The sequence below is a fragment of the Schistocerca piceifrons genome, chromosome 4 (genome assembly GCF_021461385.2).
Source record: "Schistocerca piceifrons isolate TAMUIC-IGC-003096 chromosome 4, iqSchPice1.1, whole genome shotgun sequence".
Classification (NCBI taxonomy): domain Eukaryota; kingdom Metazoa; phylum Arthropoda; class Insecta; order Orthoptera; family Acrididae; genus Schistocerca; species Schistocerca piceifrons.
The window spans coordinates 307,769,228-307,784,447 of record NC_060141.1 but is presented as its reverse complement, the minus strand read 5'-3'; the positions used below and the strand labels follow the sequence as shown (position 1 = coordinate 307,784,447).

The following is a 15,220-nucleotide window of genomic DNA, read 5'->3' as shown; positions in this document are numbered from 1 at the left end:
ACTTGGAACATAAGTGTGTCTTTATGTTGCAGCTCTGCTGCTCACGTATTTCTGGCATGGCTCAAACTTCAATTCACACAAATGAAACACATACCATACCAACAGACAATGATGTCAGGATTCAAGCTGCAGCATAGACGTAGACATAGCCTTAGACATTTAAGTGTTGTGACTGCAGTTGTATATAAGTCGTACTGGGGTAACAGACCTAGGTTTATTAGGATTATTTGCTTGTTTTATGGACATGTACTCAATCTATAATAGTCAATCTCCGTTTATATGTACGTACATACTATGTACTACATATGTACATACATACATACATACAACCCCAAACTGTAGAGAACTAGTATATCCAACTTCAAATCATAAAACTTGCTACATTGTTCACTAAAATGATTTTTTAACAAAAATGTGCAAGATACGGGATAGTAATTGTGAACAGTTGATGGTGACTGATTATATAAAGCGGCGGAACCAGAGAGATAATTTGATTTCGTGAATGTCATCATGACATTATTTGTATGTAGGTATGGCAGTATTCATGAAATATAATTATTTGCTGTCATGTACCGTTAAATTTTAGCTGTGCTGCCAGGTCCTAACCTAACCACCTCCATATTGGAAAACAAAACTTATTCTGGGAAAAATACTTTGTTTGGTAATGTCTCACAGTGAATAAATTTTTACAGTTGTTTCTTTTTATGAAATAACATGCAAACAGTTGACATGTTGGTCATACACTTTCCTAAAGAGATGTCATATCTGCAACAGTTTGAAATGAGTTGATATTTCATCTGGAAGAGGAACTATCATAAATCATTACCAACTTTCCTCCTGGTTGGACTAAAGCTGAAGTTTAGCCCAGCTCAACACTTTATGTGATAACACAACCAGAACATTACTACTTACAATATATAACAGTGGACATTGCTGGCTGGACTGATATATAAAATGAAAGGCAACCACTTGCATATGGCCAGCTGATCTATGGTGCATAAAAACATGCAACAGTAAGCATTATATACACAAGCATTCAAGGTCTTGCTTTCTCTATACTAGAAGTACACACATTCATATACACAACCACTAAGACGACCAAATATACACCCACGTGTCTGCTGTGTGACTGCTGATTTTGATAGCATATGCCTGGGCATATGGTGGAGATTAGGAGGTAGGGAAGGATTAACGAGTTTGGGAGGGAGTAGCGGGATAGTATGAGGCAGGTCTTTAGACAGATAGCTTGGTGTGGCTGCACAACAAAATGAAAGGAGTTTAGAGGGCAAAGTTTATAAGAGGTAGAGGCTTGGAGAGGGGGGGGGGGGGCAGGGAAAGTAGAGAAAGGCAAAGATGAGGAGGGAGAAAGATGGAGATGGGTGGAAAAGGGGGGGGGGTGTAGCTGGAACTAATTTGTGTTTCGGTACGCAGCGTGTTGGGCAACTGGATTGTTGAGTTTGTCCTGTTTGGCAGTGGCCATTCATGTGAGTACACAGTTGTTCACTTAAAATTCTGCATAGTAATTGCAGCATAGCTGGCACGTAGTGTGGCTGCTTTCACACACTTGACCAGATTGTTGTGGGAGGATGTATGGTACAGGTCCTGCAGATGGGTTGACTGCAGGGGAATGACACATGAGTTGCAGGATTGAAACAAGGATGGACAAGGATATTCTGTAACTGGAGTGGGCAGTGGAACACAACTTTGGGTGATGTGGGGAGGATATCCATCTCAGGGCATGGCAAGGTGTAGTTGAAGCCCTGGTGAAGGATGTGGTCGAGCTTTTTAAGGTGATACTGGGCAATTCGAGGAGTGCAAGTCAGTGGCTAGTTACTGTGTATATTGGCATTAGAGGGATGAGAAAGCATGGAAGATCTATTTATGATTGAGCTGGATAGGGTACTGTCTACCAATAAAGGCTGTGATAAGGTTACAGGTATATTTTGATGACTTCTGCTAGCCACTGCAAATGTGGTGTCCATGGGTGGCAACACTGAAAGAATTTTTGACATGGAATGAGTGACAGCTGTCAAAGTTAGGTACTGTTGGTGATCAGTGCACTTGATATGAACTGACACATTATGAAGAGGTGGAGAGATTATGAAGAGGTAGAAAGAGATATCTAGGAATGTGGCTCGTTGAGTTGAGAAGGATCAGATGAAGCAGGTGTGGGAGTAGCTGTTGATGATGTGGAAGAAAGAGCTAAGGTCGTCCCTGCCATAGAGCCCAGATCTTAAAAATATCAGTGAATCTGGACCAGACAAGGGGTTTTTAAGTGTTCGAATAGGAAGAATTCCTCCAAATGACACACAAGTTGGCATTGGATGGTGCCATGCGAGTACTCATGGCACTGCCATAGATTTGTTTATAGATGTGCCTTTTAAAAGAGAAAATATTTGTGACTCGGGTGCAATTGTTGAGGAGGATTACTAAAGAGGTGATGAGTTTGGTATCAGAATGACAATGGGAATGGTAATGTGCCATGGCCATGGGTGTGAAGATGTTTGTCTTTATATAAAGACAGTGCATCCACTGTGACAAATAAGGAGTCTGGTGGTTATGGGACAGGAGATATGGAATGGTGGTGAAGGGAGTGAGTGCTGTTTAGATTGTAGGATTGGGAGTGGGGTTACAGACAATAGTTAAAAGTTGTTGGTCAACAAAGACAGGAGTTCATTCTGTGGGATCATTGTACCCAGCCATGATGGGACAATGAGTAAGGAGACCTGTGGGGTTGGATTTGTGAAGTTGGAGAATGGGTAAACAGTAGGAGTGAGGTGGGAGATGGATTCAGGTGTCAGGTTTTGGGATGGACCTAAGGTCTTGAGCAGCTGAAGGTCCTGATGGACTTACAGGTTAGGGTTGTGGTTGTAAGATTTGTATGCAGCTGTGTCAAAGTTGGGGCCTTCAGTCACAGCCACTAAGACTGTCTGTGGGAGGATGATAAGATCTGGGCTCGATTCATTATCAGGTTATGATTAGCTGTGTGTTCTATAGTAAGATTTTAGGCTGCCTCAGGAAGGATTTAGGAAAGGAAGGTTAGGCCACATTAGAAGTGAGTAATTCTTGCAGGGTGTATATGCCCCAAGAAATTCGGGAAAAACCTGGGAATTTTTTATCCATGAGAAAACCAGGAAAAACTTGAACTTTTCGTTGTCTTAGTTTTCAGTTAAATTTTTGTGGTTTTGACTGGTAACAACTGATACTCTAACAAAGAATTTTACTTTACCCTGCTACTGCAGAATAATATTGTAACAATAAAACTTAGAGGGGGGAGAAAACCAAAATAAAACTTAAGTTACAAAGGAAATGCACCATTTACATCATCAAAACACAGTGCGATGAAGACTGTGCAATACTTCACAACAAAAAACAGCTTTCGATGAGTGTGATGTCACAACGGTTTACATTAGGTTTGCATTAGCATTTGCCAGTGGGCTCAAGCACATGCGCAGTTGAATCGCGTATGAGCAGTACCTTGTCCCACTTCCGGCTGCTTGAAGTGCGGCTGTTAGCTGTATCGGCAGTAGCAACAAGTAGCGAGATGCTATCTGGAAAAATTTTTCTGGTGTGCTTGAGCAGCCAGATTAGCATATGCGCAGAGCAATCAGAGTTGGAGGGGGGAGGGGTGTAGTCTCCACATGACCTGTGTTTATGTTTAGTGATATTGCACCTTCCTCTTCATTTACAGCTGTCGTCAAATGAAAACAAAATGGATTTCTTTGACGGGGAGCTATCAAGTGAATTGAAATACATTCTCATAATTATGGAAGGCTAAAATATGTTGTTAGTTTGCTTTTTGATTTTAGTTTCAGGTTTGTGGCAGTCAGGCATTGATTGCCTTCCAGAACAGGGAAGTTATTTTTGTCAGTTTGCTAAAGAAATTTGGGTTTTGTTAATCTTTTCTGCAGAGACAGTTTGTTTATTTGAAACAATGTTGTCTAGTGTCAACTATTTGCTGAATTTAAAGTGCACATTTTTATCTTCTGGGATGTATATTATCCCATAATAAATAACCAAACATGAGATAATACAGTAGTGGTACTCCTAGAAAATTTGCATCCCAAGAAACACGCTGCAAAGCTTAATATTAGGTTAGGGCCTACTTCTTTGTAAATCTAGACATACAAATGTGCAAGTGAAGCTGAATTACGCATTTTAGTATGGCTTATGAAATTGGAGTGTCCTCTGAGGTCCTATTTCGTTTATGATGTAATGTAAGATCTCTTAATGCCATATGCAGATGAACATATGAGCTTATTACGCCATCGTAGCTGCGCAAGCACTGTACCACTGTTCTATGGGCTCTCTGACAACTGCTGAAAGGAATTCTAACAGGTCACAGGAAAATATTGCAAATGGTGGCTTGAAAAGCATTACTTTCAAAGTAAATCTCATTTTATAGAAGATAAAATATGTTACATGAGTGAATGTGCTTTAAGCTTCTTAAATCACAGAGCGTTTGATTCTCATTTAAAGCTTAACACATTGAGAACCAGCCACTTAGAAGAATTTCAATCCCAGAAGACCAGACATTTATATAATTATTTAATAATATTGTGAAAAGGAAAGATGCTACTCACCATACAGTGGATATGCTGAGTTACAGAAAGCCGCAACAAAAAGACTCTCACAATTAAAGCTTTTGGCCATTAAGGCCGTAGTCAACAATAGACAACAGTCACACATGCACACACACTTGCAAACGCAACTCAAACACACGACTGCAGTCTCAGTCAACTGAATCCACCAATGTAATTATAAAAAAAGTGAAAGCTTACCTTTTCTTCATATCACTTAACACTGATGTTGCTATTGGCTGACATCATCACGTGTTCTATGCTCTGAATACCTGCTATCATCAGCTGGCAAGATCATGTGGCATGAGCTATGACTGGCTTGCAAAAGCGCATTGCAATCTCGATTTCTGTTCTTCAAAAACTGATGTGCTGTGTTTGATGGAATTCGATTATCTATGTTCCTGATATGATAAAACACAGTGTACATGTTCGTATGCATCAAAGATCTTTTCAGAACGCCGTTTTTTTCTAAAGTGGTGGGAAGTTCTATGCCGGTGTGTAAAACTTTAACTATTCAAAGGATTGATAAATTTTACAGTTCTTAAAGATAATACACTGTCATGCAACACAGAAAAAGTGTGTTTTCACCTGGGAAAAAGTGTTTTTCATGGGGCAAACAGGGAATTTTTTTCATTGTCCACGTATACATGCTGTCCTGAAATGAAATGTTACCAGAGAATGACTGGCTGGAAGGGGAGGAGGATCATAGTTGGAGGGATTGAAACTGTTTTAAACAAGGTTCTGTATGAGGCTCTGATTACTGGTTGTCAGTGGGATGTGTGGCATAATAATGTTTCTGATGTAGAGATTGACTAAAGGACAGAAGGTTCTTTACGAGTCTGGTAAAGTTGAACTTAAGTTTAGGGCTGGAGATGAGGTCTTTAGAAAGTACTGAGACTTTGCAGGGGTTAGGAATTTGAAAGGAAGGTTGTCAACAATGTTACAGGATGAGTGTTTATGAATGTGTGTCTCGTGGAGGGTGGAGGAAGTTGTTGGGGAGCTGGAAGATGGAATAAGTGAAAAAGACATGGTCGGTGTGTTTTGAGGAGTTGAAGGTGTGAGAGGGCATTAGATCAGAGGAGTATGATCTTTCTTCACTATAGGTAATCCCATGTGGGTGTAGGACAGGAGTAACAGAGACAGCTTTCTCGGATGGTGCTCGGAACTCTGTTCCAACTATCAAAGGGCAAGCATTTCTCTAGCATTCAGGAAGTTTCGTCACAGAATAAAAAGGATTTTGTGAAAGAAGTTGAGACAGTAAAGTATGTTGTGAGCCTGGATAGTATGGTGATGAGGAACCAGATTGGTGAGAGTGAGGTACTCACGGAATTGGGAAGGGTGAATGTTTCTAATTGTACACGTGGGCGCAGACTGTTCTCATCATGCTCTGAAGCGAAGGATATCTTACCCACATAATCCAAAGTTGTGATCTGCTGCCCACCCAACCTACAAAATATTGCAATTATGTTCCCAGTCCTACACCTCGTAGGTTATTCCCTCGTGATTGACACAGGTGCAAGACCTGTCCCATAAACCATCTCCCACATGCCCCATAAACCATCTCCCATCACAGTCCAGTCACAAGCATTTACTGCACTATAAAAGGGCACATGTGAAAGCAGCTGTTATATATACCTGTTAAGCGGCAACTACTGGTGAGCAATCTATGCGGGCATAACAAGTAATCGTTTGCTCGCAGGAATGGCCACTGTCAAACAGTGGCAAGCAGCAAATTTGACCATCCAGTTTCAAACATGCTGCACACTACACGTAAAACTGCTGCTTCTCTATGCGAGCCATTCGTTTACATTCTTCCAGCACTAGTTCCTCTGAACCACACAGGTGGGGATTGTTTACAGCTTATATCCTGCACTCCAGCAATCCCCCTGGCCTAAACCTCTGCTAACCTGTTTCTCATTGCCCCCCCCCCCCCCCCCCCTTAGCTTATCCCTTCTATCCACACCGCTCCTTATCCACCCTCCTCTCATGTGGACATTGACTCCCTTTTCTCCACTTCCAACCCCCCCCCCCCCCCCCCCCCCCCCCCACCTTCAATTTCTATTCCTCGTACTTCCTCTCTTCCCTCCCTGCCTCCTTCCTTACCTCCACTTTCATCTACTTTCTGCATCAGAGTAGCTTACACAGAAGACAATTCTTACTCTAGAACTTCCACGTCGTACAGTTTTGAGAGTTCATGCAGATTGTTGGATGTGGGATCCTGAGGGACGTTTGTTATTGTAACTATTCATACTTCGTCATTGTAGCGGCTAGGTTCCATGTCAAATACTTCACTGAAACAAATGTTTTATTGCCTTAATATTGCTGTTTTCTGTCCGCTTAAGATTAAATGGAGAAAACTTGCTAGATATGTTGGTGACACATTCCTTACATCTCTGTATGGGCCCACATACCTCTCCTGCTTAGTCAGAAATAAGTTCCCTTCTCTTCCCTGCCTTCCTCCTAGAGTCCATTTTTGTCACTTTCTTTGCATCAACATTCCTGATTTCTCCACTTTTACATCCTCCCTTCTGTTTTCCCAACTGAAGAAACTGTGCTTCAGGTTTTCTTTCTAATACTCTTTGACACGTAGAATCAACTGTTACGTCAGAAGAATTATTTTCCTAATGTATGTCTATTTTTTTTTTTTTTTGTTGTAGCCGAATGCGGTTTTGGAGTTGACTTCAGAGAGAAAATCGGATGGAGCCAAAATACAAATTCATATCAAGTTTGTGGGGGACTTAGCCTTAGGAGATTATCATTATCTCCAATTTTTCAACATTCTGATGCGTAAATGTTTGGGGTCGCTCAAACTGCAGTTAGTCGGACGGAACTACTTTGATGCAGCTGCCAGAGTAAGTAGCACTATGTGGTAAGGACAGTATTTAATCATCTGGATATAGTAGTTACAATATTACCTTTCTTTCTTTCTTTTTTTTTTTTTTTTTTTAGATAAGTGTCAGGGAGTATAGATTGGAACTTTGGCCTGGTTATATCACGTCCATCCGACAGCATGAGAATAGTATTCTCATGAATTCAGAAATTAATTTCAAAGTTATGCGCCAGGATACGGTTCTCCATATTTACACAGAAATATGTGACAAAGAAAGGGATTACCAGGTTTGTATAACAAGAAAATAGAAATGTAAGTTATTGTAACTAGAGCAGCTTTAAGAAAGTGAACTGGTTAAAAAATTTTTTTTATGATCTACATAAGGGTGAACTATACTATATTCTTGTTTTGTCTGTAGGCAGCTTTCAAGAAAGCCATTGTTGGAGTCATCGTTATGACACCTTATAACAATAGAACATACAGAATTGATGATGTTGACTTTTCCAAGACCCCTACACACAGGTTTGCAAAGAAAACTGGTGAAGAGGTTACGTACAAAGACTATTTCAAACAAGTAAGTCTGGTAATTTAACTGCGATGTTAAAGTAATGACAATATACAAAAACAGTTTTTACTGCAATCCTTCACTACTTCTGTAGAAATATGACCTAACTATACATGGAGACCGCCAGCCTCTGTTGGTGTCCAGATCGAAACCGCGGGAGAGAAGAGCTGGCCAAGCAGACTTGATATATCTTGTACCAGAGTTGTGCAAAATGACGGGGATCAGTGATGATATGCGTGCAAATTTCCACCTCATGCGTGCTCTTGCAGATCACACGAGAGTAGCACCAGAGGCACGTATACAGAAGCTGCTTAAGTTCAACGAGAGATTGTATAAGGAGCCAGAGGTAATATTTGTTTATTAGTTATGTCTGTTAAGAAAATTTACTAAAATGAAAGCAGATTTTTGAATGCTAAACACTTACTCTTTGACTGCTGCATACATGTTGCTACTTTGTGTTAAATGGTATGTCATTGGGTCATATGAATGAAAAAGAGAATATACTCCAGAGTAGATTCTCAGAGCAAAAGAACATTGTCTGAGAAAGTTCTCAATTTCGTACGAATAAAAAATTTGAAGCATAGTTTCTGATGAGGCGATTCCTCCTTACTGCCTCCCCTCCTTTTCGAGCAGGTTTCCGGTGTGTCGTCTGACGTATCCGGCAAACGATGCATGCGTAATGTTACATTTCATTCTACTCGGTCAAACAGGCAAACTATTCAGTGCACAAATACTTAACTGGCATCAGTGTGTTATGGAAGAGTTGCAGATTTACTTTTATGCGCAGCAACAAATTATTAGGGAGATTATGGACATTTTGCAAAAATGTGTTTTCTTGCGATGTTACCAAATTTTTGACGTGAGGGGAAACTTTTTTGCTATTGAAGTTAGGAGAATACATGCAAACAAAATCTTAAAATCGCTTAACATTTTCATCTTCTACAAACTGGAACTCTTGTCAGTTTCCTAAAATGAGATAATTTTTGTTAAATATGGTACATAACGGTCTGCTTGCGTGTCAAGTACGTAAGTGGTCGCCCCTGCTGTTTGTTAAGAGAAACAGATAGTTATATCTGTAATAAATGTAAAAAACCGAGGTATGACTCGGATGCCAAGCATCCAGCGCACATTGGTATATCGATTATTCATATGATTTTGAAACGCGTCCCTGTTGGTTTCTGAGCATTTTTGAATGCATTCTAAGTTGCTTTCTGAATGAATCGTAATTTGATTTTTGAATAGTGCATAGTGTATGTGATAGCTCCGTCGGGGGAATCCTCGTCACATCTACAAATATACTTTCCTGCAGGCAAAAGGGGATGGGGCTATACAAGCAGAGTAAAGCAAATGGATGTTTTATGTAGTTGATTGGGTTTGCGATGCCAGCGTTGCTAAAATTACTAGCGAAATCCATAGATTCAGACTACCAGAGTGAAAATACGACTAACAGGAATAACAGATCGGAAAGATTATGTATTATCTTCTTGGTGTGTCCAAGAAAATGAAATTTTGACAAATTTTTGGCCAGATCGCTGCACTAATAAGGGCGAATTTTTCAGTGCCCGGCTAGCAGCCGCTTAAGTTCTACTCTGGAAGCAGCACGGAAAATGCATTGCACAAACATGTAACAGCACCTAGCTGGTGAATAATCCCGAGATAACCAAACTGGTGATTCTGGCAAGGTTAATGAAGTTAACCGGCAAGTAAGTTTTGACAGTGGCAGGAATAGTTTCAGAATTACTGATGACAAGATTGCTTGTTAGAACGAGGAAGGAGAACAACGGGGACATCATACAAAAATTATGGAAGAAAATGACGATTCCAAATTTATATAAAATTTCGTACTCTTACTTTTCGATCTCGTGCTAGAGAAGCTGGAGCATATGAATGAAATGTGAAACTATTTCATAACATAAAGCCTTTTGCTTGTAGTAGGCTTAATAGGCATTTTATATTGGTAATTTGTGAATTATCAATCTGTCGTGTTATAAAAATGACCATTAGTGCCAAAACAGTCTCGTTTATTTGGTGTGTGTTAAAATTGCTGCAATATTAGAAAGGCATATTTTGTTTTATGTAGCAGACAATGACAAAATAGACGTAATCAGATTGAGAAACCACACCAGCCTTGGGTACTATTTGTACTAATAGCTTTTTCAGTATTAGACAGTGATATTTCGATTTTTCATTTAGCAAAACATTTGAGGAATTTTGATGTGATAAGATTCTTCTGCTGAAAGGAAAGCAGACCATGTAAAGCTGGTGCAAGATTAGAGAGAAAGAAATGCTGGGTGCTAGGGATTGAAGAAATGTGTACTGTCTTCCTTGTCTCTTAAACAGCAAGTCATTAGCTAATAGGCAATAAAAAGTGCAAATTTTCTGAAGAGTTATTGTTCTCCCGATTACAAATAATTCCATCCAGTATTCATTGCGAGTTTTCTTTTTCTTTTTCTTTTAAAGAAGGAGGGCAGGATGTCAGCCTAGACTGGGAGCAGGAGGGGCACGACAGGACATTTTAATTTCCACTGTTGTGAATATAGTTTGATGGCATCCATTACAAAATATGCACATGCACATACACGTTTCAATTCCACAGAGTGAAATAGTGATGTGCGTTAGAAGAATTCTGTGTGAAAAGGTGTGGCACTGCACTTTGGCACACTAAAGACCAAATAACATGTCGTATGTTTCCTTGAACACATATGTTTTATGTATCAGACTATTCAGAAAGATGGGCACTACAAAATAAACATATTTTTGAAAATTAGATTTTTTTTAAAATTTAGACGTCCTGTATCAAACGCTCGAGGGAGGGGGGGTGCCCCTATTTAGTATTACCCGAAGTATCGTCGATCCGGGGCTGACGCACAGAGCAGTCTGAGTTACAGTGCGAAAGTGGGTAGTCTCCACATGACCCACATTTAAATTTAGTGATTTTGCTGTTTCCTCTTTGTTTACTGTTCTCACGTCAAATGAAAACAAAATGGATTCCTGTGGCTGGGAGCTATCAAGTGAATTAAAACACACTCACTTAATTACGTAAGGCTAAAATGTTATTAGTTTCAGATTTTATTTTATTTTCACCTTTCTGACAGTCAAGCATTAATTGCCTTGCAGAATAATAAAGTTATTTTTGTCGATTTGTTAAAGAAGTTTGGCTTTTATTAATATTTTCTGCTGAGGAAGTCAATGTAATAAGTCCTGAAAGTATTTTCGGGTTTGCTACCGGATCCTAAAATCAACTCTATTCTATATTTTGATTCAATTTATTTATGGAGGACTTGAAGGATATGGCACTTCAGGACTTCGACTTTGCAACCAACATGCCTCTGGAGGTATGTAGATGATAGGTTTTTCGTCTGGCCACATGGACTTCCTACTCTGCACAGATTTTTGAACCACTTGAACTGTCTTCATCCCAGCATTAAATTTACTGTGGAGTTTGAAAGTGATGGTATGCTTCCATTCTTGGACGTCATGGTTTACAATAAACCATATGGTATTCTGGGACATGGTGTTCACTGAAAGCCAATGCACACTGATCAGTATGTGCTTGCTAAGTGTTTTCATCCACCACACGAATGCAGTGGCGTTCTTAGGACTTTGGTACATAGAGCATGTGCTGTTTCCAACGTGGACAGTTTAACCCTAGACCTTGCACATTTGATGGCTGTTTTTTAGGAAAATGGATACTCTGAATGGAGTTTGGACCATCCCCGGAGGCGCATGAAGAGGAGCATAGATCGCTGGCCTTTATTCCTTATGCAGGGGGCATATTGTTTAAGACTGGAAGAATTTGAAGGAGTTTAAACATCGTGTGTTTCATCCACCTTCCAAGATTAGGTCACTACTCAGGTCTGTGAAAGGTGGTTTGGGGCTTAGGAAGCCTGGCTTATATAAAATTCCGTGTCAGTGTGGGAAGGCTTACATTGGCCACTAGATTCACAGGTTCAGGACAGGTGTGTGGAACATTGCTGTCATACGAGGCTGCAATGGCCAGAAAAATCAGCAGTAGCAGAACATTGCTTAAATGAGTGACATGGGATAAAATTGGACAAAACTGTGATAGTTGCTAACACTTCTGGTTTTTGGAACAGTATCTATAAAGAGGCAATTGAAAAATTAGGTCGGCAGATTATTTTATTAATACAGACAATGCGTTTCCTGTTAGCAGGACGAGGAACTCTGTACTATCCTGCATCAACACAAAATCTTCTTTGGTGCAACCTGTCAGAGTATTGGAAAATAGTCTAAGTGCAATATGTCTTCGCTGCAGGTGTTCTATTTACGGCAGTGTCACCTGCTCCGTCTTGGAGGCCAGCAACTGTGGTGAGCGGCACAGGTGCCATGTTTGGTATGGAGGCCTATACAGGACATAAATTTGCAGCCTTGGCATCAATTCTTGGCGGGACCCAGTGGCAGCAGCAGCATTATCCTGAAGGTGGTGAACAGTTGAAGCTGCGAAATATTGAATTGAGTTGATTTTAGGATCCAGCAGCAAACACGAAAAGACTTGATAGACGAAATATACCATGTTAGGTTTGCAAAGTCGACATGTCGAATACTTGCTTTGTTTGTGTCAGCCAGTCAGCCCTTGTGCTGGCCTACAGATCGATCAGCCTGTCGCCATGAAAATTATAAAAATGTCATAGAGTAAACATGGAGATAAAAATTCTCACAAGGGAGGATCTGATATGCGGGTCACAGATTTCGATCAAGTTTTGCAGTGACGTTCTACATTGAAAATAAAGAGAAATCTTTGAGCTTTTTGCTAGACAATCCATATTTTTAGAGGAAATAAAAAATTCGAGGTCATGTTTGATAACGAAAAACAGTATTTTCATTGCTACATATTGGAAGATCCTCTAAAAACATTTTTTATTAATTCTGTAGAATATGGTGTCTTGAGTTAAACCTTTCACGGGCCGTGGAGGATAAATTTCCCACTAAATATGTTTCTTTATAGAATTTAAAGGAATATATATTACCACTTCTGTACACTCCTGGCTTCTAGTGGCAGTGAGCTGCACCAGCTGTAGTTTGTTTGTTGTGAAATATAGCAGTCAGGACTGTGAGAAGTATATATCCCACCAAATGATAGTGTTTTAATGGTTCTTGGTACATACGGTTACCATCAAAGTAGTTTCTGGAAGGGGCTTGGGAAGTACATTTAACACAAAATTAATCTGTCATTTATGGTCCTTCGGAATTATACTTACCACCAACTTAGGAGTATCCCAAAGCTCATGGGAATATGTCTTACCACCTCTGTCTATGCCTGATGTCATGTGGTAGTACACTGCACCAGGTGTATTAAAACTGCTACAACTGTTGTTGGAACACATCACTTCACTTCTGCAATATCCATTGTGTCCTGTATCAACGCATAATTATATTGTGTGACAAAGTTTTCGGGATTGCAGAATTGTTTTCACTTTGTAGTAAGTAAATTTAAATATGAGTAAAATATTTATTTTAAATAAAGTAAAAAAAAAATCGAAAACTGTTCATTATTTTGTACATGTGTGGCAACACACAACAGCTCACAAAATGGAAGTCGGAAATCCATTTGCCACCATAGTTTTAATACCTCATAAAAGTGCAAAGTTTTTTGGTCCTAAATCACAAAAATGAAATTATCAAACAATAAATACTGCCGCAGAAGTAGTTGAGTAGCACAGTCACTGTGGTGTAGTGGTTATTATACTAGACTGTTGAATGGAGGGTTGTGAGTTCAAAACTCACCTGAACTGTAAAATTTTAGTTTCTATATTCGGTTCGAGGACATTCTAGAAGTATCCGCAAATGTCAAAAATCATTGTTCTGGAATGTTCTGTAACTGTGTATATACCGTATGTGTTCAGGCTGGAGGCAGTTCACTCCGTGCTCTTGTATCTGCAACTGCTGAATAAACCTTCATTATGTGAAGTTAGTGTTCGCCATTCATCTAATTAAACCTACTTCTACGTGACATTATTCTTGTAGAGACGCTGGTTAGTGGAACTTGTGATAGTGCACATTGATGACCCAGTGGCTCCCATCAGGCCATGACAGAGCTGCCATTTGCGTGGCGCAGAGTTCGAGCCATATTCAACAGATCGCAATCTATCAGACACAGAAAAAGACATTACGATGACACCAACTGTGTGCCACCACATGAGACAATCTTCCGATGGCCAAGATCCGGTGCTTGAAGGTATATGAGCGTGTAGCCAAATTTAACAAATGGGATGACACGTGTGTTTGACTAATGTATTTTTCTACTTGGAGGGCACTGCCAAGCAATGGTATGAAAACAAGGAGGAGAAGTTAACAAACTGGGAAGTATTCCAGGCGGAACTGCACAAGTATTTTGGCGACACACGATGACAGAAGTGCAAGGCTGAAGATAAATTAAAGTGCAGGGCATAGTGTCCAGGAGAAAGTATAGCATCCTACATTCAAGATGTCTTGGACCTGTGTAAAATAGTGGATGCTAGAATGGAGGAGGAAGATAAGGGTGCACATCTCATGAAGGGTGTTGCTGAGGACATGTATCAAGCCCTACTGCTGAAGGAGGTTCCGACAGCAGACGACTTCATAAAATGGTGCCAATATATCGAGACAATGCATCAAAAAAGAACTACATGCTAGAAGTTTGAACTGCTTCAAAATGTCGTATCCGTGTCTATGGTGGAAGAAGGAACTGATTTCGTAAGTGTTCTTAGTCAGATAGTGAGAGAGGAAGTTCAGAAGGCACTTGGATTGCACGATGAGCAAAAAACCGAGATGCTTCAAGAGGTCGTAAGGGAAGAAGTGGAACAGAAATTGAACCCAATCTCTCATCCTTCATTTTCCTTTGAAATGGTGAAAAAGTAGAGACCCAGGTGGAGTTACATTCCTACAAAGCCGCATGAGGAACCTTGTTTGGGCACCAAGTAAGACTGACGTCTGGAGAAACCAGGATAACCAACCACTATGTTTCCACTGTGAACGACCGGGACATGTGGTGTGCTATTGTCGAGAAAGGCAGGGGATATTTGATGACGCCTGCTCGAGAAGACAGCAGACCGATCTTAGCCGACATCAACTCCGGGACGACGAAGATGAACAAGAAGATGTGGGTGCGGGATGATGTAGGTCACCATTGCCGCAAGCTAGCCGCTGGAGAGGATGCTCCCCAACACACCAATCAAGGTCTTCATCGCTGTTTAGAAGCTCCAGCCAATCACCTAGCCGCCGTAACCTAGAAAACTAAAGGGTGCG

General features: G+C 40.3%; 1 protein-coding gene across 3 annotated transcripts in view; it reads left to right on the top strand.

Annotated features, from left to right (window-relative positions):
* LOC124795345 (piwi-like protein Siwi) overlaps nt 1–15,220 on the top strand; it is a 119,366-nt gene that overhangs the window by 56,931 nt on the left and 47,215 nt on the right. For all 3 annotated transcript variants that reach the window (XM_047259335.1, XM_047259334.1, XM_047259333.1), the window contains exons 6-9: nt 7,238–7,432; nt 7,530–7,697; nt 7,829–7,984; nt 8,070–8,321. In XM_047259335.1, the coding sequence (XP_047115291.1) occupies nt 7,238–7,432; nt 7,530–7,697; nt 7,829–7,984; nt 8,070–8,321 (771 nt within the window). The remainder of the gene's footprint in view (nt 1–7,237; nt 7,433–7,529; nt 7,698–7,828; nt 7,985–8,069; nt 8,322–15,220) is intronic.